Here is a 22,245-nt window from a genome sequence, read left to right as displayed (position 1 = left end):
ATACAACATTTATAGAACTCAGTAGAATGTTGTTGAAGCCATAAAATGTAAGCAGGGATTTATATACAGAAATAGAATTTCAGACAACAGTGGAAAGTATTCATGATCAAATCATGGGAAAAGTTATATATTACACCATTTATTACACCATTCTGCATTATTTATGCATGCTGGCTTGTATTCTAGAACACACTGCAGTGGAAGGTGATTCAGAGAGTTAAGACTGGAGGCAGAGGGACCTGTCAGGAGGCTGTCAGCTATTTCTAGGCAGGGGGAGTGGTTTAAACAAGCTGGGGAGGAGTGAGTTTTAAGATGGGGATAATTGGCTTATCAGTGTCCTAAGGACATAAGAAGGACCCTTCAGATCTCTAGGTCATTGTGTGAGAATGGATTTGAGAAAGTTCATATTAATAGCCTTTGTTTTCTCTGAAGGGGTAGCAAGATCATCTGCTGAAAGTGCAGGAGGTAGAGGGTGATTTGAGGCCAGCCTTGAATTGTGAGTAGCTATTCTTGGTGTCTCCTCACCAGAGATGTTTAAAAAGACTGTGGCTGAGGGGCAGTGAGCTTTGCGCTGTAATATTATAGGGGTACCAGTCTGCAGGAATGTGTGCTTTATTACCTAAGTAGCCCAATTTTGGAGTGGAGAAGGCAAGTTGTTGTATTGATTTAAGATTGCATGATGAATGGTGGACTCAGGAAGATAAAGATATTGAAAGTTCTGACTCAGAGTTACTGAGGTAATATGTGTTATGGGGTGATTTAGGAAGGAGTTAAAGCTCTGAGAGGGACAGTGGATTGAAAGAAATGAGGAGTTGAGGGACAGTAAAGGGTCAGTGAAGCTGAAGACCAGCGTGTGGTAGAAAGATAGGCAATTGGTATTTCGAAGTGTGAAGTTTCCAAGAGAGTACAGTTCTGGGTGATTTCAAGTCCAGCAGATGGGGGTAGGAATAGAGGGTGGGTGAAGATTACTGGAATTGAGATCAGGAAAACTTGGAAGCTCGATTTGGATCAGTGATTTAGATTAGAGACTCTCAGTCCTCGCTGGACTTTGAAATCACCCAGAGAACTCTTAAATATCAATGTCTGGGCTCCATCCAGAAAATTAAGTCCTAATATTTGCAGCTAGGATCGAAACATCAGTGTTGTATAAAAGTTAACAGGTAACTTATGCAGTTAAGAAATGCAGATGAACACTGAAGTTGCTGATGATGACAGGAGTTGAGGTAAAATGACAGGTGATGGAAGTTATCAGTGGACAAGGCTATTGTAGTAAAATCTAAACAAACCCACACATTTTCATTTTTATATAATTTATGTGGGTGTAAATGTGAAATAGAGGCTCCTTTATAAAGTAATTTCATCAGCAGGAAGCAGATAGATACATTTTATACCACAAGTGCATTTAAAATCATAGTGGAAGTACTCAACTATCTCTGAGTTCTCAAAGGTGAATCTGACTTCCCTAAATTCTCTGGCTACTTAGTTCCTCCTATTTGGGGATGTACCTAGATTGCCTTTCTCCTGAGAGCACAGAATCTGCCCAGACCTTGTGCAGCTTTATTTCTCTCCTTTTGAAGAAACAATTTTAATTTTAGTGATTGGTCCCTTCTTCCTCCCAATAAGCCTCCTTTAGTTGATAAATCCTTCTCTATTCCCACATCCCCTTCCCCAAGACTTGCTTTTATGATGAACGTGGCCTTTTTTTTTGGTTAGAAATTTCAAGCCTTCCCCTCCCCTCAATTATGCGCCTTTGATGGCTCTTGGAAGTTATCTCTTTGCCTTCTATGTTACACCTCCATTTTAGTTTTAGTAAAAGCAAATTTTCTTAAACTTTATGGTGCCATGGATCCTTTTAACAGTCTGGTGAAGCCTATGGATCCCTTTTAGAGTAGGGGTTTTAAAACTACAAAATACACAGAATTAAAGAAGACCACTTATATTTGAATTATCAAACTATTAAAAAACAAATTTATAATATAGTAATATGTACTTCTTTAGTAGGTCATTAAGTACTAAGCTAATGGTGGGAGTTTCATTACTGTATTTTCAAAGTAATGAGAGTAAATGGTATTTTGAGGTAATGCAACAGCTATAACATGGTATGAAAATATCTATGATTTCTGTTAGTGACGAAGCCACAGATACTTCTGTTGTTATTCTGTTGTTTGTTGCTGTATTTGGGTGAAAAAAGTAATTTTATATTCACATCTGATTTCAAGGACCTGCTGAATCCTTGGGCTAGAAAATTGTTAAATGACACTAGAACTAGAAATATAAATTAGTAAAGTTATAATTCCTGAATTTGGAGCTAATAAAAATATAATTTCTTTAATATTTAAAAAACATTTAATAACTAAACAGAGATCATCTAATGTTATTTTAAAAACCGTATTGGTATATCATATTGACTTGTACAAGATTCTCATAAGCAGCATTATTCATTACAGCTCCAAGCTGGCAACAATCCAAATGTTTAACAGTAGAGTAGATAAATTAATTGTGCAATTTACACAGCAATTAGAATGAATGGACCTGGATGGACCATTGCAAAAGCAGCGACATGTATGAATCTCATGGACATCATACTAAAAAAAAGAAGCCAAATACAAGAGTATATCCTGTATTTCCTGCATTTTATATAAAGTTTCAGAATAAGCAAAACTCACCAGGAAAGCAGTTACTTTTAGGAGAGATGAGTATTGACCGGGAGAGAGCACAGGAAGGCTTTTGCCATACTAGGGATGTTCAGTTTTTTGATCTGGTGGTAGTTATAGAGTGTAATTATCTTGCAAAAATTAATCCAGGAGTCATTTATGATTTTTAGACTTTTTGTATGTATGTCATACTTCAATAAAAACTTAGTTTTAAAAAAGCAGATTATTTTTTTTCCAAATATAAAACTAGTTAATCCTTTAAAAAGTAAGCACTCACTATCATTAGTCCCTGTGATAGAGGAAGGTAATGCTCTATTTTGTATATTTGGATTCTGTTCTCTAACAGAAAAGCAGTTTTACTGCATTTCTCTTTTTTTCTTATTGCTCCCATTTACTCACTACGTATATTCAACTGTTAACATTTTATGAAAACTTTCTTTATCATGTATTTATCCATTTATCTGTCCTTCATCCATCTACTTAATCCATCTAGTTTTTGGATGTATTTCAAAGTAAACTGGACAGGTCTGCTTTTCACTAACTCTGTAGGTATACATATCATAAAAGTGCCATGTTTTTTTTACATCTTTTTCAAATGCAAAAATTACACACATGTAATACAAAGTCTTAAGTGTTCATCTGCCGAGTTTTGATTTAGTAATGTTCCTTTATGTAGAGCTGCCCTAGGAGGTGTTTTACCTTTTTGGTTGACAGAATTGCAAGAATTTAACTTCCTTCTTGTCGTTACTTCCAGAGAGGAATGATGAGTTCTTGGCTATATTCTGTAACAATATGTCCTGATTTTCTGGTGCAGTTTCAATTTCAGATATTTGACTCATTATTCCTCAGAGCCGTTGAAATGCAAAACCACCAGTATTTCTTTGAAAATTCAGTGAGTGAATTCAATGAGTAAGTGCTATTATAGAAATGCATGTCACAAAATATGAGGTAGCAGAAGAAGAGAACCTCAGGACTTTTGAAAGCAAAAGTCCACCAGCCTGTGTAGTAAAATTTTTTAGTTACGTGTGGTTTGTGTGGTACCTTTCTAACAAAAAGCATGTGATGCCAAAAGTAGCATAAAATTGATGTAGTGAAGCAGAATATGTTATGTATGTAGTGCCTACTATGTGCCAAGTGCTGTTCCAGGTGCTGGGAATAGAGCAGTGAGTTAAGACCAAGGTTTCTGTGCCAGTGAAGCTTGCATTCATTCTGAGTTGATTGTTTCAGGGAGGAATGGGATTAACTCTTTACATTTGCTATCGTACTTAGTTACTTTGCTGGTTAGGTTAGTGTGTTTTAGTAGCTTTTGACTGATTATAAGGACAAAAATTAAAGATATAAGAGTAGAAAAAAAATAAAATGAACTCCCCATGGACGAATCATCCAAATGGCAATTATCAACTCATGGTTCATCTTGTTGTGTTTATGACTCCTCCAGTTTCTTTTCTCCCAGATGATGATGATGATTATTATTATTTTAAGATTTTATTTATTTATTTGACAGAGATCACAAGTAGGCAGAGAGGCAGGCAGAGAGAGAGAGCGAGAGAGGAGGAAGCAGACTCCCCACTGAGCAGAGAACCCAATGCAGGGCTTGATCGCAGGACCCTGGGATCATGACCTGAGCCGAAGGCAGAGCCACCCAGGCTCCCCTCTCCCAGATTATTTTGAAGTAAATCCAAGATACTCTATTTCAAGTACAAATAACTATTTCAGTATGTGTCTCTAAATGATAAGGATGCTTAAGAGGAGGTGGAGGTGTTTAAATGTTTAAATTTTTCCTTTAAATAAAATGTTTTCGTCTTAGAGTTTGTGCCGAGTATATTTTAATGACATTGGAAAAGAAATGTTTTTAAAGAAACGTGCTAATCCTCATAATTTGCCCCCAGTTAGTAAAGAGACTGAATATTAGTGTGGAAAATTTGGCATTTAAATATTGAATGAAACAAAACTTGGTGCTATTATTTACTGAAATGAAAGTATTTCTCATTAGAATTTATAGCAAATTAAGAAGTAATTGCCTTGGGACGCCTGGGTGGCTCAGTTGGTTAAGCGGCTGCCTTCGGCTCAGGTCATGATCCCAGCGTCCTGGGATGGAGTCCCACATCGGGCTCCTTGCTCAGCGGGGAGCTTGCTTCTCCCTCTGCCTCTGCCTACCACTCTGTCTGCCTATGCTCATGCTTTCTCTCTCTTTCTCTAACAAATAAATAAATAAAATCTTAAAAAAAAAAAAAAAAGAAGAAGCACAGTTTCTCTTCCCACTGGTAATAAATGAAGTAGCCCCAGAGTGAAAAGCAATGTGAAATTATTAAAGTTTGATCACTGTATGAATTATTTAAAAAAAAAAAGAAGTAATTGCCTTTTGTAACAAAACATGTTCACCATTTCAGATCTAAAAATTGCAAAACTAATTTGATATGTATCTTAACCTGATCAGATATCCATTAGCCCAAGCAAACTGTGAGCACTCCTTATTTCAGAAACCCAGAGGGCCTAATGGTAGGAATTGTTTCACCCCTGAGATAGTGACCTATGAGAAAGTGTAAATTTCATTGACCTATACTCAAAAAAGTATTTAAATCTGTATGCAAGTTTTTGCTTCCTATATTCTGCCAGAATAGATCAATGATTAAGTAAAATAGGCTTAAAAAAATTTTTTTAATGAGTTACATATTACTTTTTAATTTTGGTCTGACCTATCACAACAACTAATTTTATAATACTAATTTTATAATACTAATTTTGGAGGAGCAGATCTGATAGATTTGATGCATATTTTTGGAAATTCTAGTAATAGCCATGGAAAATTGGTAAATGGTATAATAAATATGTAACAGTTGTATTAAGTTGATCTAGTCTGATCTTAAAGGGATACTATACATATTTTTCGTAATGAATGGAAGCAATGAAAATTGATTTCATTGAGGTGAATTCAAATTTTATGTCCAAACTCAAGATTTGAAATATCTGCATTTTAAATAATAGAAATGTTTTGATTCCATGGAGTTCATTTTTAAATTAATTAAAAATGATCCTGTTATCTTTAAAAATCTTTTAAGATATTCTTCAGAAGTCATAATTTTTATTTTGGTTTGCATATAATAGTGCCATTGTTTTCCACGGTATTTCTAAAATGAAGGCTCTGAACATATCAGTACCTGAAGCCTTATGTCCTTCTGTTAGCATTTAGAAAGGAAAATTACATGTTTATAGCTCAATGTAAATTTGTATGAGAATTCATTCAAACACTGAATGAACGTTTCCAATTGGGTCTGGCATTGCAGGTAATATAAAATACTGTTTGAACTTTCTTTATAAATAAAACTTTAGGAAAAAATTCTGAAATCTTTGCCTCCCATCATGGATTTTATTGGAAAGAAAAATCCTTGAATGGTATACCTTCCAGGTATTTACATTTGCATTATGTTTACATTACAAAGATAGGAACTTTCTAATAATATCGTCTTGCTTTATCACAGACTCCTACAGTCATCTTCATTTCCTTAAATCTTTTCATGTAACTAGGGAGTTTTAAGAATAGATGCCTATAGAGGTGAGATGGTATAAGGTGCTTATATTTGAACATTCTCAAAACAAAGGAAATGTCAGTTTGATCTTCATTGCTAGATACAGAACTGTAATTAAGAGGTTTTTTCTTCTGTTGCTGATTAACAACTCTGGAATGATTGTTTTCATTTATTATTATTTTGAAAAAATATTGTAGAATGGAATTTTATGGTTTCTTGGAAATGGAGTAATCAGTGATTCTAATTTTATGAACAACAGATTTTGATTTAGAAAATGATATAAATTACAAAGTTGCTAATTTTGGCTTAATGTTGAATTTTTTTAGAAGCTCAATATTTGCTTAGATTTAATTGAAATCTCTTGAAAGACAGTTTTTACAAGACAGTCAATGGGTTCATTTGTCTGTTATATTTTATGTGAATATATAACATATGTGTTACAATTTAATATCTCACATACTAAAGAAGGAAACTACTTTTTGTTCCCATAAAAAAAAATTAATAGATCCTTTTAGCTCTCGAATAGATATAACCATTGATTTTATTTTTTCTCAGCACAGTAACAAATTTCCTGCCTATTGGGAAATTTGAATAGGACACAGTAATTCAATATTTGAATAGTTATAGTTATTAATGCTAAGAAGTAATTTAAGGAAATAGACACTTTGAGGAATTGTGTTTCACCTAGACTTGAAAAAGGTAATCCAAACAGCAAACATTTTGAGTACTTAGTATGGCCTACACATTGTACTAAATGTTTTACAATCTGTTTTTCATTTAGTCTTCACAGCAACTCCTTGAGGTAGGTATTAGTATTAGTCTGTTGTACAGATAATGAAACTGAGAATAAAGATGGTATAGCAATGCCCTGAATGTTGGACTTTATTTTTTTATTTTGTCAAATTAGTTAAATTGGTCATGTCTTACATTTTGATAGCTTTCTAATTTCTTTCACATATATTTCATCTGATATAGGTAGAAAGACCGTGAATGGTCAAGCCCAGGTTATTTACAAATACATGTTACGTAGCTCTCTAGTTTTTACTGTTGGTAACCATCTTTTTGTTCAGTTATTTCACAACAGCTGCTAATCCAGAGAGGTGTTGTTCTCTCTCCTTCCAATTTCCTAACTCCCACAAGAAAGTCCATGTAGTTGCTAAAACTTTAAAACATTAATAGCATACTACTTTGAAAATAGTTCAAATTTTATATTAGGTTTTATTTTGCTTCCAGAGCTGTGAAGTCAAGGGCTCTCTGGAGAAATAGCAGAATGTTTCCTCTCGATGGTTTTAGCTCAGTATACCTCCCTGTTTGCTGTTCCTTATGTGTGAAGATTTTGTATTTCTTCAAAACTGTATACTTCAAACATAGTAGACTAAAGATGTGTGCGACCTTAAATGGTTTTGTTTCTAAAATTCTTAGGCAATTAGGATTAGAGCTACTGTAACATTCTTTCTCTAGTTTATTTTTTATTAAAACAATAATGTACCTTTTCTTTTATTATTTATGATTGGTTTTTAGCATTGCTGCTTGTTATTTTAAACACCTGGCTTTCTTCATTGAACAATTTTATTTTCTTTAATCCATGTGAAAACCTTGCTATTAGTTATATTCATGTTATTTCATTAATGCATTTTTGTTTGTTTATACATTTACTCTGTTTGATTAAGGATAAGAACTCCTGTACTTTTTAAAAACCTTTCCAAAACCAAATAGAGAAATTAGTGATTTTTATATATTTCTTTTTGTCTGTTTTAGGATGGCTACCATAGAGTAGTTAATATTGTGCCAAAGAAACCACCACTGCTAGACAGACCTGGTGAAGGAAACTACAGTAGATATTACAGTCATGTTGATTACCAAGAATATGACGAGGGCCGCAGTTTTTCTCATGATCGAAGAAGTGGTCCACCTCACAGAGGAGTATGTAAATTTCCCCCGTGTACTAATTGTTATTTTTTATAAGTTTAAAAATCATGTAATTTTTGAAATTTATGTGACTGGCCATGAAGGCAGTTGAATAAACACTTCCTGCTTGATGCTCTGTTGAGTTGCCTGCTAGAGCTGTCAAATGGGAACTGGTAGTGGAGAATCTTGGGACAAAGTAGGTAAGCCACTCTGGGTAGCTCTATCTAAGTGACATTAATTCCAGCTAGCCTGTATTTTTATCCTCTGGATTGGCAAGAATTTACGGAAGCAGATAAAGATAATTTACATTGCCTTGGTACTCAGTGAGTGATAAGCAGGTGGTTACCATCTCTTACTGGATGTATCCACTTAATAATTACTTTGATTATTTTCATCATGATGAGATGCTGTGGGTGAGGTTGGGTTACAGTTGAGCTTCTGTGTCATTTTTGTTATCCTTCTTAAAGTCTACTTAGTAACTCAGATTAGAAAGCTCTCAAAACACTGCCTGTCCTATATATAATAAGCACTTTTTAAATGTTAGTTTCTATTATTACCATTGATGTTGCTATTGTATTTTGTTTCTCTTGATCATCTTTAATAATCTAGAAGTATGTATTTAATGTTGCAGTAAGCTATCATTGAACTTGATTGCAACTATTCCTTGATACAGTTCCTTTGACTTAGCTTGTGTGTTTACATCATTCTTATAGACCGTTTTCCTACGTTTTCTCCTTTCCCCTTCCCTACTATATAATTTTGCAATCAGTAGTGCATATTCAAACATTGTTTATGTTAAAATTTCACCTCACTTTGGCTGTTGGAATTATTTTCCATACTTGACCCTCGAAGAAATGGAGGTAAGGTGATTTACCCAGGGTTGGGTATGTATGGAAGTCCAGTTCTCTTACTACTGCATTATGGTGAGCCTTAACAATTCTAAAGTAATAATGAGACTATTCAGTGTTTTCTTGTCATTTCAAAGTTTGGGGTGCATAGCTTCCTTCTCCTAGAGTGAATTTTTGTTTTGTTCAATTTTTAAATGTCATGCCTTTCCTTTAGGAAGAGGGATTTGGTGTTGAAAAGTACATATTATACATTATCTATATTCTAGAAATACTGGATTTTGCCTTTGGAGCCATTATTCCAGGTAGTCTGAGGAAGAAAAAATTTGGCCTTCACATAAAGTTGGTATCCCTCTTAGTAAAATCAAATGTGGCCATTTGATATACGTAGGGAATTTGGGATTCATTGAACCAATTTGTGTTTGAATCCTCGTGAATATGATTTTTTCCCTAAAATGTAGCGTAATAGTGCCTCAACATTAGTTTTTTGTTACAGATTGTGGTTATCATACTTTATACAACATTTTCCCTTTATATTCTCTTTAAACAAAAATAAGTCTGTTGGAGATCTTTAGGACTCTTGTGATACTAATTTATCTTGAGTTCAGTTATATAAAGTAAATACTTATTTGATCTAATATTGTAGAGCTTTTGAGTTTTTTTCTTCTGTTTGTTTAGATTTACTGTTGGGAAGGAAAATGATGAATACATTACTCTTGTGTTAGAATATATGATGCTGGGGCGCCTGGGTGGCTCAGTGGGTTAAAGCCTCTGCCTTCGGCTCAGGTCATGATCCCAGGGTCCTGGGATCGAGCCCCACATCGGGTTCTCTGCTCAGCGGGAACCTGCTTCCTTCTCTCTCTCTGCCTGCCTCTCTGCCTACTTGTGATCTCTGTCAAATAAATAAATAAATAAATAAATCTTAAAAATATATGATGCTAAAGAGGAAGATGAAAACAGTATTTATTTTAGCTGAATTAATATTTATAAATAATTAACTATATTCTATATGTAATTTTAAAGCATTTGGGCATGATCTACTACTATTTTTTTAAATGTATTTTTTCTGTTTTAGAGGACAAAATATACTTTTTAAAATTAATTTTAAACTTAGTGCCACATCTTGCTCTAATATAGCTTATCGGTAGGTGATAGCTTCTTTTTTTTTTTTTAATTTTTATTTTTTAATTTTTTAAGATTTATTTATTTAACAGAGAGAGACAGAGAGAGAGGGAACACAAGCAGGGGGAGCTGGAGTGGGAGAAGCAGGCTTCCCGCTGAGCGGGGAGCCCGATGTGGGGCTTGATCCCAGGACCCCGGGATCATGACCCGAGCCAAAGGCAGGCACCCAACGACTGAGCCATCCGGACGCCCCAGGTGATAGCTTCTTATGATATTGTTTCCAATCGTAGATTTTGATAAGAATCAAGATGAGAAAAAAAACTTGAACAAGAAAAGTGATAAAGTAATTCATTGGGCTTGAATTTGAAAATTGGTGAGAGAACTTGACAGAAAGAAAATAAAATGAAAGGTTGAGAAATGTATGCTTGATTAAATTTAAATTGAGCGTCCTGAACTGTTGTGATGTTGGCATGTCTTTGGCAATAAGGCTGTTAAGGCTCCAAAGAAATACCATAAGCATTTTCATAGAGCTAAATGGTACCACAGGTTATTGGTCTACTAAATTACTTGTTGAAATGGATTGACTTGCTATATCTTTCCCCCTGCTTTTTATGCCTTTGAAGCTCAGAGAGATTTAAAAAGGTGTCTTTGTCCTCATATTATTTTGGTCTTACAGACATTTCTAGTAGTACTATTAGATATATCCTGCTTGATTAAAATAATGTAAACAAATATCTAAATAAATTTTTTTATTTTACAGGATGAATCTGGCTATAGGTGGACAAGAGATGATCATTCTGCAAGTCGACAGCCTGAGTACAGGTAAAATGATGAACATAGTACCATAACTACTTTGATACTTGATTCACTGAGATGTCTGCTATTGAAATCTAATCTCAAGGCTTATAGATAAAATATTTTTTATTAGGATTTATAATTCTGAGAGCAACAAACATATTCAAGTGACTGTAATATAATAGCACTGATAGCTTTCTGTATTGGCATTTTGAAAACTGATAATAAAAAAAACATGTTTGCTCAGGCCATGATCTCAGGGTCCTGGGATCGAGTCCCACGTCGGGCTCTCTGCTCAGCAGGGAGCCTGCTTCCCTCTCTCTCTCTCTCTCTCTCTGCCTGCCTCTCTGTCTACTTGTGATCTCTCTCTGTCAAATAAATAAATAAAATCTTTAAAAAAAAAATGTTTGAACTATTGGTATATTCTCAAGAAATTAGGTATTAAATTATTCCTAATGTGTAATATGGATTATAAGGTATCTGCCTAATTAGAATGTTAAGGACTTTTCCCCCCCTCCAGAATATTTGAGTCCTTAGAGAGTGTCTCTTACTAATATATTTTGGAAGAACTTCAGTCATTGTTAGCCTTGGTTACTTATAGAGGCATCTGATAGAATAGTTAGAAAAAAACACAGATGGACAGATTTAATCAAGTTTGTTTTATTTTTATTTTTTAGGTTATTTATTTATTAGAGTATACGCTAGGCGGGAGGGGCAGAGGGAGAGGGAGAAGCAGACTCCTCACTGAGCAAGGAGCCTGACGTGGGGCTTGATCCCAGAATCTTGGGATCATGACTTGAGCCACCCAGGTACCCCTCAAGTTTGTTTGATTTTTTTTTAAGATTTTATTTATTGGGGCGCCTGGGTGGCTCAGTGGGTTAAAACCTTGCCTTTGGCTCAGATCATGATCCCAGCATCCTGGGATCGAGCCCGACATCGGGCTCTGCTCAGCAGGGAGCCTGCTTCCCCTCCCCCCGCCCCCCCCACCTGCCTCTCTGCCTACTTGTGATCTCTGTCAAATAAATAAATACAATCTTAAAAAAAAAAAAGATTTTATTTATTATTCGACAGCGAGAGATACAGCGAGAGAGGGAACATAAGCAAAGGGAGTGAGAGAGGGAGAAGCAGGCCTCGCAACGAGCAGGGAGCCTGCTGCGGGGCTCGATCCCAGGACCCTGGGATCAAGACCTCAGCCGAAGGCCGCTGCTTCATGACCGAGCCACCCAGGTGCCCCTTGTTTGATTTTTTTAATGACTTCACAAAGGAAGTAGTAGAAGTTATAAAAGGAGCTTTTTAAAGATCTCCTATGGGGGTGCCTATGGTTCAGTTGGTTAAGGATCTGACTCTTGATTTTGGTTCAAGTCATGATCTCAGGGTTGTGAGATCCAGCCTCATGGAAAATTGGGCTCTATGCTTGGTGGGGAGTCTGCTTGGGATTTTTTCTTCCTCTCCCTCTGTCCCCACCCCCTCAAAAAAGAAATAAATCTTTAAAAAAAGATCTCTTATAACTCTCTGTGTAGACAAGAGAAAGTAGTGCTACAACTCTCTAGGTGCCAGAAGTAGACAACAGGATTGAGTGGGTCAGAGCAAGGCAGTTTATTACACACAGCACCTTAGTCATCAGGGGTATCAGCATGGTAGTGCTGGTTCCCTGCCCCAAGTCCCATAGGGTGATGTCATGGGCAGAGATGGTGGCTGTGTATATAGAGGGATGCACTGCAGCTGAGGAACACACTGTCAAGAGCTTGACACACTGTCAAGCTACTCATGGAGGACTACCTTTCCCAAAAGGAGTAATGGAGAAAATAGATGCTGAAAAATACTTGAATAAAATTTAATTTCTGTGTTAAACAGAACAGTTAAGTTTTAGACAGCTAGAAATAGAAGAGAATTTCCTTTATCTTATAAATAGGGATTTACTATACTAAATGGTAGAGTTAGAAGCATTTGCCTTAGGGGCGCCTGGGTGGCCCAGTGGGTTAAAGCCTCTGCCTTCGGCTCACGTCATGATCTCAGGGTCCTGGGATCGAGCCCCGCATCAGGCTCTCTGCTCAGCAGGAAACCTGCTTCCTCCTGCCTCTCTGCCTACTTGTGATCTCTGTCTGTCAAATAAATAAATGAAATCCTAAAAAAAAAAAAAAAAGAAGCATTTGCTTTAAAATTAGAACAAAGCAAAGATGCCTGTTATCACTGCTTCTATTCATCATGGTAATGGAGGTCTCAGTCTCCACAGTAAGACAAGAAAAATGAAGTTGTAAGGGTTAGAGTGAAAGAAAGTTATTTACAGATGATAAATTATGTAGAAGATCCAATAGAGTCTATAGACTATTAGAACTGTTAGGAAATTAGCAAAGTTTAGTATAACGAAATCAGCTATTAGCACAAGTTAGAAAATGTAATTTAAAAATATTTTCTATAACATAAAAACTGTAAGGAGTAATGGGAATAAATCCAACAAAAGTGTATGAGACCTATGTAGGTGAAATTGCAAGTCATTTCTAAGGGACATTTGAAAAGACCCGTGTAAAAGGAGCAACATATATGTGATACTCTTGGCTAGGAAGAGACAGTATCATGAAGATATCAGTTATAAAATTCAGATGTTCATTCAGTTCAGTTCTAGGATTTTTCTCCATGGAAGTTGGTAAGCTGTTTCTAAATTTACTATGAAAGAGTAAAGGACCAAATGTCAAAAGTAGCATTGAAAAAGATATGAAGGCTCGATATACTATCAAAACTTACATTACAAGCTATAGTAATGTAAACAGTGAAACAGGATAGGGAGTCTAGAAACAAACCTAAATATACCCAGGAGTTTGGGTTACAGCAACAGTGGCACTACAAATAAAATGGGGAAAGAATGAACTTTTCAGTTAAAAGTGTTGGGAGAAATGGCCATTCATTTGAGGGGGGAAAAAGTGAAATCGAAAGCCTGGTGTATCAAAGCCTGGTATATCAAAGTATCTGGTATAATAAAGACCTAAATGTGAAAAGCGAAAGTGTAAGAAAAACTCTTGATTAGATTAACCAGTGGTTTATATTCACTCCAAAGAAACAGTTTTCAGGTTGATTTGAGGTGATTTCAGTTTTTTTTTTTTTAAGATTTTATTTATTTATTTGACAGAGATCACAAGTAGGCAGAGAGCCAGGCAGAGAGAGAGAGAAGAGGAAGCAGGCTCCCTGCGGAGCAGACAGCCCGATGTGGGGCTCGATCCCAGAACCCTGGGATCATGACCTGAGCCGAAGGCAGAGGCTTTAACCCACTGAGCCACCCAGGCGCCCCTCAGTTTTTAAAATAATAGTTGGTTTCTACCTTTAATTCTCCCTTTCTGTCTTTTCTTTTTTTTTTTTAAGCATTTTATTATTTTCCTGTGTGTGTGTGTATAATTTTACATAAATGAAATAAAATCACATATGGGACTCCCCGTTTCCCATAGTCCTGTTAACAGCTGGGTGTTATTTTTTTATTTATATTTAATTTGGGGTATTTGTTGTTAATGAGATCACATTATACATATTCTTCTGTAAGTTGCTTTTCTCATTCAGTGCTTGTGGAAATCCCTCCAGGTTATTTGGTTTAATTTTTTTTTTTTTTTTAAAGATTTTATTTATTTATTTGTCAGAGACAGAGGGAGAGAGAGTGAGCGAGCACAGGCAGACAGAGGCAGAGGGAGAAGCAGGCTCCCTGCAGAGCAAGGAGCCCGATGTGGGACTCGATCCCAGGACGCTGGGATCATGACGTGAGCCGAAGGCAGCCACTTAACCAACTGAGCCACCCAGGCGTCCCGTGGTTTAACTTTTATTTGAATCCTTTTTTTTTTTTAAAATAAAGATTTTTATTTATTTATTTGACAGACAGAGATCACAAGTAGGCAGAGAGGCAGGCAGAGAGAGAGAGAGGAGGAAACAGGCTCCCCTCAGAGCAGAGTGCCCGATATGGGGCTTGATCCCAGGACCCTGGGATCATGACCTGAGCCGAAGGCAGAGGCTTTAACCCACTGAGCCACCCAGGCACCCCTATTTGAATCCTTTTAATGGCTAAGTTATGTTGCATCATGTGGGTATACCAAATAATTTAGCTGTTCACATATTGATGAATATTCACTCTGTTTCTGGTACAAAACAGTGTTGTAATAAATTGGAGTATATGATGTCATTATAAAACAGCACTTAAGTTTCTATGAGATAGATTGCCAGAAGTGGAATTTCTGGATCACAGGACATATATATTTTACTTTTTTTTTTTAAATTTTAATTAAAAAAAAAAAGATTTTATTTATTTATTTGAGAGAGGATGAGTGAGAGAGAGCATGAGAGAGGAGAAGGTCAGGGGGAGAAGCAGATGCTCCAAGGAGCTGGGAGCCCGATGCGGGACTCGATCCTGGAAGTCCAGGATCATGACCTGAGCCGAAGGCAGTCGCTCAACCAACTGAGCCACCCAGGCGCCCTATATTTTACTTTTTAATTGACGTTTTTCAGTTTGTCTTCTAAAAGGCTTGCAACATCTGTTTCAATATTTGAAAAAAAATCTAACATTTTAATTTTTGACATTTATTTTTCTTTCTATCTTATTTATGAGTATAAGTAGAGTTTTAAAATTTCCTTTAAGAATTGTTATAACTGTATTCCATTGATTCTTATAGATACAATTTTTTATTTTTTAAATCTTTTTAAAGTAGCTCCATGCCCAGTGTGGAACCCACCATGGGGTTCGAACTTATAACGCTGAGGTCAAGAGTCAGACACTCAACCAACTGAACCACCCAGGCACCCCTGATAGACAGCAATTTTATACTGATTCCAACATAGTATATTTTAGTTATTCTGTGATCAGAGAGTGTTGCCTGTACTCCTACTCTGTTTGAAATTTTTTGGTATAGGAGTTCATTCTGTATGGTATATTCATTCATTTGATAAGTATTTATTGGGTGACTGGTATATGTTAGCTATTCTTCTAGCCTCTGGGGATAAAAGTTCTGTTCTCATTAGCCTACATTTTAGTATGAATTATAGATAGTAAACAGATAAAAAATAAAAATTCATATAAATGAATAAAAATGAAATGGTTGTAGTATAGAAGGGGTTCTTCCACATCTTCTGCACCTTCACTTGATGTCTGGGTGTCCTCAGTGACATTTCAGGTATGTCTATCATAGACTATCAAAGAAGCTAATGCTTTTCAAGGCTAGCATCTTTCTGGCTGTCTGTAGGTTGTTCCCTATTAGGTGGTCTCATTGAAGACTATGTAAATAGAAAATAACTGTTTTGTTTTGTTTTTTTAAGAATTTATTTATTTGACAGAAAGAGAGAGCAAGAGAGGGAACACAAGCAGGGGAGGTGGGAGAGGGAGAAGCAGGCTTCCTGCTGAGCGGGGAGCCCAAAGTGGGGCTCTATCCCAGGATGCTGGGTTCATGATCTGAGCTGAAGCAGATGCTTAATGACTAAGCTGCCCAAGTGCCCCCAGCTGTTTGTTTTAGGGGGAAAAAATACTGCTGCGTTGTAAACCATGCAGAGAGTACTTGTGCATATTGGTGAGAAAATAAGGTTCTGAGTATTTAGGACCATACCAACTAGTGTTTTTATTTTTATTGAGGTGTACACGATAATTCTTTACATTGTAGAAATTATTAGACTATTTAAAACATTTGATACAGTTTTTAAGTTTATACAAAAGTTGTGAGAATAATTTAAAAAACTAGAGACCCCAGTAATGTTGCCCACAATGCCCCGATAATGTTTTATAGCAAAAAGATCTAATCTGAGTTCATAGGTCATATTTTTGTAGACTTCTTTAATCTGGAACAGTTCTTTAGTCTGTTCCTTGATTTCTATGGCTCAATGTTTTTGGCAAGATGGGCAGACATTTTGTAGACTGTTTCTTAATTTAGGTTTGTCTAATGTTAGTGATTAGAGTTCAGTTATGCATTTTTGCCAGGACAATTCCTGAAGTGATGCTGGATTCTTTTTATTGCATCCTGTTAGGTTGCATATGTTGATTTGTTCCCTTATTGGTGTTATTGACTTTTATCCCTTGATTAAGATGGGGTCTGCAAAATTTCTTCACCGTGAAGTAGGCCTCTTCACCTGACATTAGTGTTTTGTTTAGGAGATACTTTCAACCTATGCGAGTATGCCATTCTTCATCCCATTTCCATCCACTAGTTCTAGCATTCGTTGGCGTTTCTTGCCTGAATTATCAATATAATTGTTTGTAATGGTGATTTTGTAATTATACTCTTCCTTCTGTACTTATTATGCATACTGTTACCGGTTATCTGTTGTGAGAAATAGCTTTCTCTTCTCCACCCCCTTTAAGAAAAAACCAAACATTGTTTATATCAGTATGAATTCCTATTTTCAATGTGTTATAAACTGTTGCTGTCATTATGGTGCTGAAATTTGGTCAGTGAGAATCCCTTGACGTTAGCTTCTGTGTTTTTTAAAAAAATACTTAGTTGTAGAGGCATATGTATAATAGAAAATATGCCATTTTAACCATTTTTAAGTGCACAATTCACTAGTGCTAATTACATTCACAATGTCAGGTAAGATGGTTACAGAAAAAAAATTTTTCAAAACTTTTTTTCATCATCCCAAACAGAAACTATACCTGTTAAGCAATAATTCCTTATGTTTCCTTACTCTCGGCCCAGGGCAACCACCATTCTACTTTTTGTCTTTAAAAATTTGTCTGTTCTTGGTGTTCATATAAGTGGAATCATGCAATACTTGTCCATTTGTGTTTGTCTTCTTTCACTTACCATGATGTTTTTAACCTGGTGTAACAGAATGGCATTTCTTTTTATTGGTATATAATATTCCATTTTGTGTATTTACCACATTTTGTTTATCCATTTATCTTCTTGAATATTTGGGTTGTTTCTACCTTCTGGCTATCATAAATAATGCTGCTGGGAACATTGACAAGTAACTATCTATTTTGAGTTTCTGTTTTCAATTCTTTTGGGGGCATATCTAGGAGTAGAATTGCTGGGTCATATGGTAATTCTATGTTTACCTTTTTGAGGAACCACCAAACTGTTATCTGTAGTGGCTGTACCATTTTGCATTCTCACCAGTGTACAAGATTCCCAGTTTCTTCACATACTTACCACTACTTGTTATATTCTTTTTATTATTGTGTGTATATGTGTATGTGGGGGCATTCTGTTAAGTGCTTTTAAAAATTAAAACCTAGATTACAATAATTTCAGGTTCTGTTATTTTGTTATATATTTGTTATTTATTTATGGATATATGTTATATATTTGTTATTTTGTTATTATGTATGTTATATATTTGTTACATATTTATGTAAACATATGTATAAATATAAGTTTTATATTTGTTATATATTTGTTATTTTGTTATTAGCTATTTTGTAAATATAATATTGCTATAGCAAATTATAGCCTAAATGTTCACAGGTGCTATCTGTATAATGAAATGATTGCTGTGTATTTTTTAAACTGCTACATTGTGTTGTGAGAATGAAAGTGAATAAGAGCTTCTAGAAGGAGATTCTGTTCTTTGTTGTCAGATAAGGGAAAGAAGAAATACTCTGAAATAAGTAATACAAAGCAGAATGGGGTGGGTCATACTGGGATAGGTTCTGACACTGAAGGAATTCAGAAGAATGATGATAAGTAAGGTGATAAGGAAAGACTGAGGAGGAGGGATCATTTGAGTTGAACTCTGAAGGCTAGTTAGCATTTCTGTCAGAAGAGATGGCTAGAACTAGAGGAGGACTGGTAGCTGGGCCATAACAAGCAAGTACTGAATATGTACGTGATGAGGCCATTTTGGCTGAAGCACAGGTGCTAGAGGACATCTGAGTTGTTGGAGTCTGGTGGAGAGAGTGGGAATAAAATTGCATAGAGGTCAGTTCTGGAAATGAATTTGGAGGAATCATTGGTGTAAAAGTGATCTTTGAATTGGGCTTTGGCTGCTTGTGCCTGGCAGAAAGTTTTACAGGCAGGAGGGGATGACTCTTACTTCGGGAATGACATCACCTGGTGTAGAATTCATAGAGCAAAGGTAAGAGGCAGCAGAGAGCAGCTGGAGGACTGGTGTGGCACAGCTTTTATGTGTTTCCTTTTTAAAACCTACGGTGACCGAAGGGTAGGTGGAGAATTTAGAATGATGCTTGGGTGAATAATGGAGGGAAAGGGTCTTCCCTAGAAACTCAGGCTTCTTGGAAACTCAGTGCTGAACTGCAGCTCTGTGAAGTCTTATTGAAACTTACATTCCTTTAAGACCTTAAAAAAAGCAAAAAAAGGAATGTGAGCCTAATGTTAGCTAGATCTATTACGTGTGTATGAAAACGAATGCTACTTTTGAAATTCAGTGTATGCAGTATCTCTTTTCATTTAAATAAATACTCTGTGTATTTTTTTTTAAGATTTTATTTATTTATTTATTGACAAAGAGAGATCACAAGTAGGCAGAGAGGCAGGCAAAGAGAGAGATGGGGAAGCAGGCTCCCTGCTGAACAGAGAGCCCGATGCGGGGCTCGATCCCAGGACCTTGGGATCATGACCTGAGCAGAAGGCAGAGGCTTAACCCACTGAGCCACCTAGGTGCCCCTACTCTGTGTATTTTCTTTTAAATGGTTTTATGAAGATTTTCAGTGGAGCCCTGTACATATTAACAATTCCAGCATTTCCTGTGATCTTTTCCACCCTTAATTTATTTGTCTCATGTGATAGGTATAAGTCACATTGTACTATCTACTTGACTCTGGAGTGGTTGTTCATTTGTTTCAATTCATTTATTGTACTTTGATAAATCGTATTAATATGGGTATATTTTGTAATGTTAGAGGCTCTTCTGAAGGCTTTGTGTGGACCTTTTTTTCTTTTTAGGAATAATCAATGTGTTGTCCTTATCCTTTTTATTGTTTTCATTGTTTCCAGAGGCTTTATGTGGATTTTTTTTTTTTTAATGTATAATTGACATATGACCTTATATTGTATCCTTCCTGTTGTTGTTGTTATTGCCATCTTGGTTTAAGTGTGAAGTGGCATCTCTATTTATAGTTTTGATTTACATTTTCCTAGTGGTTAGTGATGAGCAGTATTTAATGTGCTTATTGGTTATTTGCATATCTTCTTTGAAGAATTACCTACTCATTTTTTTGGCCCATTTAAAAATCAGGTGATTTGTCTTTTTATTGTTGAATTTTAGAAGAGTTCTTTATATATTCTGGATATTAAATCCTTAACAGTTATATAGCTTGCGCATATTCTGTTCTTTTGATAATGTCCTTCAGTATTCAAAATTTTGGTTTTGATGAAGTCCAATCTCTATTTTTTTCTTCTGTTGCTGTTTTCGGTGTCATATCTAAGAATCCATTGCTAAATCAGTGTTGTTTGGTTATGGCTTGTCTATGTCATTCTTTGATCACTTCCTTAACTTTGGATGGTTATTCTTATGCTTTCTCTGCCTCAGGCCTAACGTCTAAGCTATTTCTTCAAGGTGCACAGGTTCTCGTTGGTGGAAAGTCCTAGAGCTGGACACTAGTGTGCGTGCATGTGCACACCCATGCGCGCGCGCGCACACACACACACACACACACTCTTTTACATCTGTGTTTATTTTTATACGTTATTTACATATATTGAAGGCCATGAGTTTGTGGCAGTATTCTTTTCCTGTTTTCCATATTGTATTTTACCCCCTCTTTCCATCAGTGAAAAACCTGGCTCCCATGGGTCTCTTGCTTTCTTACACATCTTGCCAATATATGCGAAGAATGCAAGGCCCTGACCACTTTTTACCCATGGTGTTTCTCAGAATTGAGTTTGTAGTGAGCATTCTTGAAAGATAAGGTAGTTCTTTCTCTGTGTCAAAGAGCAGCCTTGCTTGTTGCTTTGTGTAAAAAGTAGTGTCTTCTCCAAGTGTTCCATAGTTGTGAACCAAACCCACTATGTGTGTAGCATCAGTCTTCGCTTATATCACATTGTTATTGTGGGACTTAGAACCAGACTTGTGCAAACAAGCCAATGCTATGTTGCTTGCTGTGCTGAGAATAATAAAAACCTTTATCCCAGTAGTTTTGTATCTTCTACTAGTATCCATGAAACACTAACTGTCTAATTTATTAGCTTGTCAGTAGAGTAGAATCTGATCCCAGACTTGAAACCAGTATCCTCAATATTTTTGCTCACATTGTTTACGTAGTTAGTCGTCTGACCCTTTGGGTCTTCCTTCTTGCTCTGTCCAGCACTTTATTTGTGCAGATTGCCATCACCGCTGCTACTAGGCCACCTGGCTTCACACCGTCTTCCACAGGTCCATTACTAGCTGTGGAACTTTTGGTTTATAATTTATCTAATGTTTTTCACTTTGTTTTTTATGTGTTTCATACTGTAGCACCTTATGTACTTTGTAAATCCAACACACACACACACACACACACACACACACACACGTTAGTGGTTCATATCAAATAAGTGTGGAGTCAGTCATTGGAAACAACTGGATTAAATAACAGCTAACAGAGGAAAAATGAGTGTATTGTTTTCTTTTTCTTTAAGATCTTATTTATTTGTCAGAGAGTGAGAGACAAACAGGGGGAGCGGCAGGCAGAGGGAGAAGCAGGCTCCCTGCTGAACAAGGAACCCAATGCGGGATTTGATCCCAGGACCCCAGGATCATGACCTGAGCTGAAGGCAGATGCTTAATCAACTGAGCCACCTAGGTGTCCCGAATATATTATTTTCTGTCTCCCACACTCCTACCCTCCCTCTGAAAGTTATCACTTTTTTCTTTAATAGAGCCTTGTACTGATAATTTATCCACATTTCAATCATATCATTATCTGTTCATCTTGGTTCTATATGTACTGTGATCTTATCTCTTTTTTCAAAACACACTTGTAGATAAAATTTAGAATATATTAGGAGCCACTTCATTTTGTATTCAAGCAACATGTCCTACTTTACCAAGGGTTACTAATTTAGGCTGAATGAGATTTTTTTTTTTTAATGGAAACAATTTTTTTTAAAGATTTTATTTATTTGAGAGACAGAGATTACAAGTAGGCGGAGAGGCAGGCAGAGTGAGGAGGAAGCAGGATCCCCGTGGAGCAGAGAGCCCGATGTGGGGCTTGATCCCAGGACCCTGGGATCATGACCTGAGCCAAAGGCAGAAGCTTTAAACCACTGAGCCACCGAGGCGCCTGAATGAGATGGTTTTTAACAGTCCTTTTTTTCCCCTGTAGTTATGAGGTGTTAGAATAAACTTTAGGATGGAACTGATTGTAAAGTATTAAATAGTATTTAGAAATATAGAACAAGTGTGTCATCACGTGGCCAACATACTTTCTTTTTAAATGCTGAGGTTTTTTTTCCCCCTGTATTCACATATGGGACATTTTGATTAAATAGTTCA

At 36.1% G+C, this 22,245-nt stretch overlaps 1 protein-coding gene across 8 annotated transcripts in view; it reads left to right on the top strand.

Annotated features, from left to right (window-relative positions):
- PPHLN1 (periphilin 1) overlaps nucleotides 1-22,245 on the top strand; it is a 148,042-nt gene that overhangs the window by 12,892 nt on the left and 112,905 nt on the right. For 5 of the 8 annotated variants that reach the window (XM_032877000.1, XM_032876997.1, XM_032876998.1 and 2 more), the window contains 2 exons: nucleotides 7,940-8,104; nucleotides 10,817-10,878. In XM_032877000.1, the coding sequence (XP_032732891.1) occupies nucleotides 7,940-8,104; nucleotides 10,817-10,878 (227 nt within the window). The remainder of the gene's footprint in view (nucleotides 1-7,939; nucleotides 8,105-10,816; nucleotides 10,879-22,245) is intronic. The other 3 variants (XM_032877003.1, XM_032877002.1, XM_032877004.1) reach the window with 1 other exon arrangement.

This window comes from Lontra canadensis, unplaced genomic scaffold, assembly GCF_010015895.1.
Source record: "Lontra canadensis isolate GAN:19392208 unplaced genomic scaffold, GSC_riverotter_1.0 scaffold59, whole genome shotgun sequence".
Classification (NCBI taxonomy): Eukaryota; Metazoa; Chordata; class Mammalia; order Carnivora; family Mustelidae; genus Lontra; species Lontra canadensis.
Note: the sequence above shows the minus strand (reverse complement) of the source record. Positions and strands in the feature narration are given on the sequence as shown.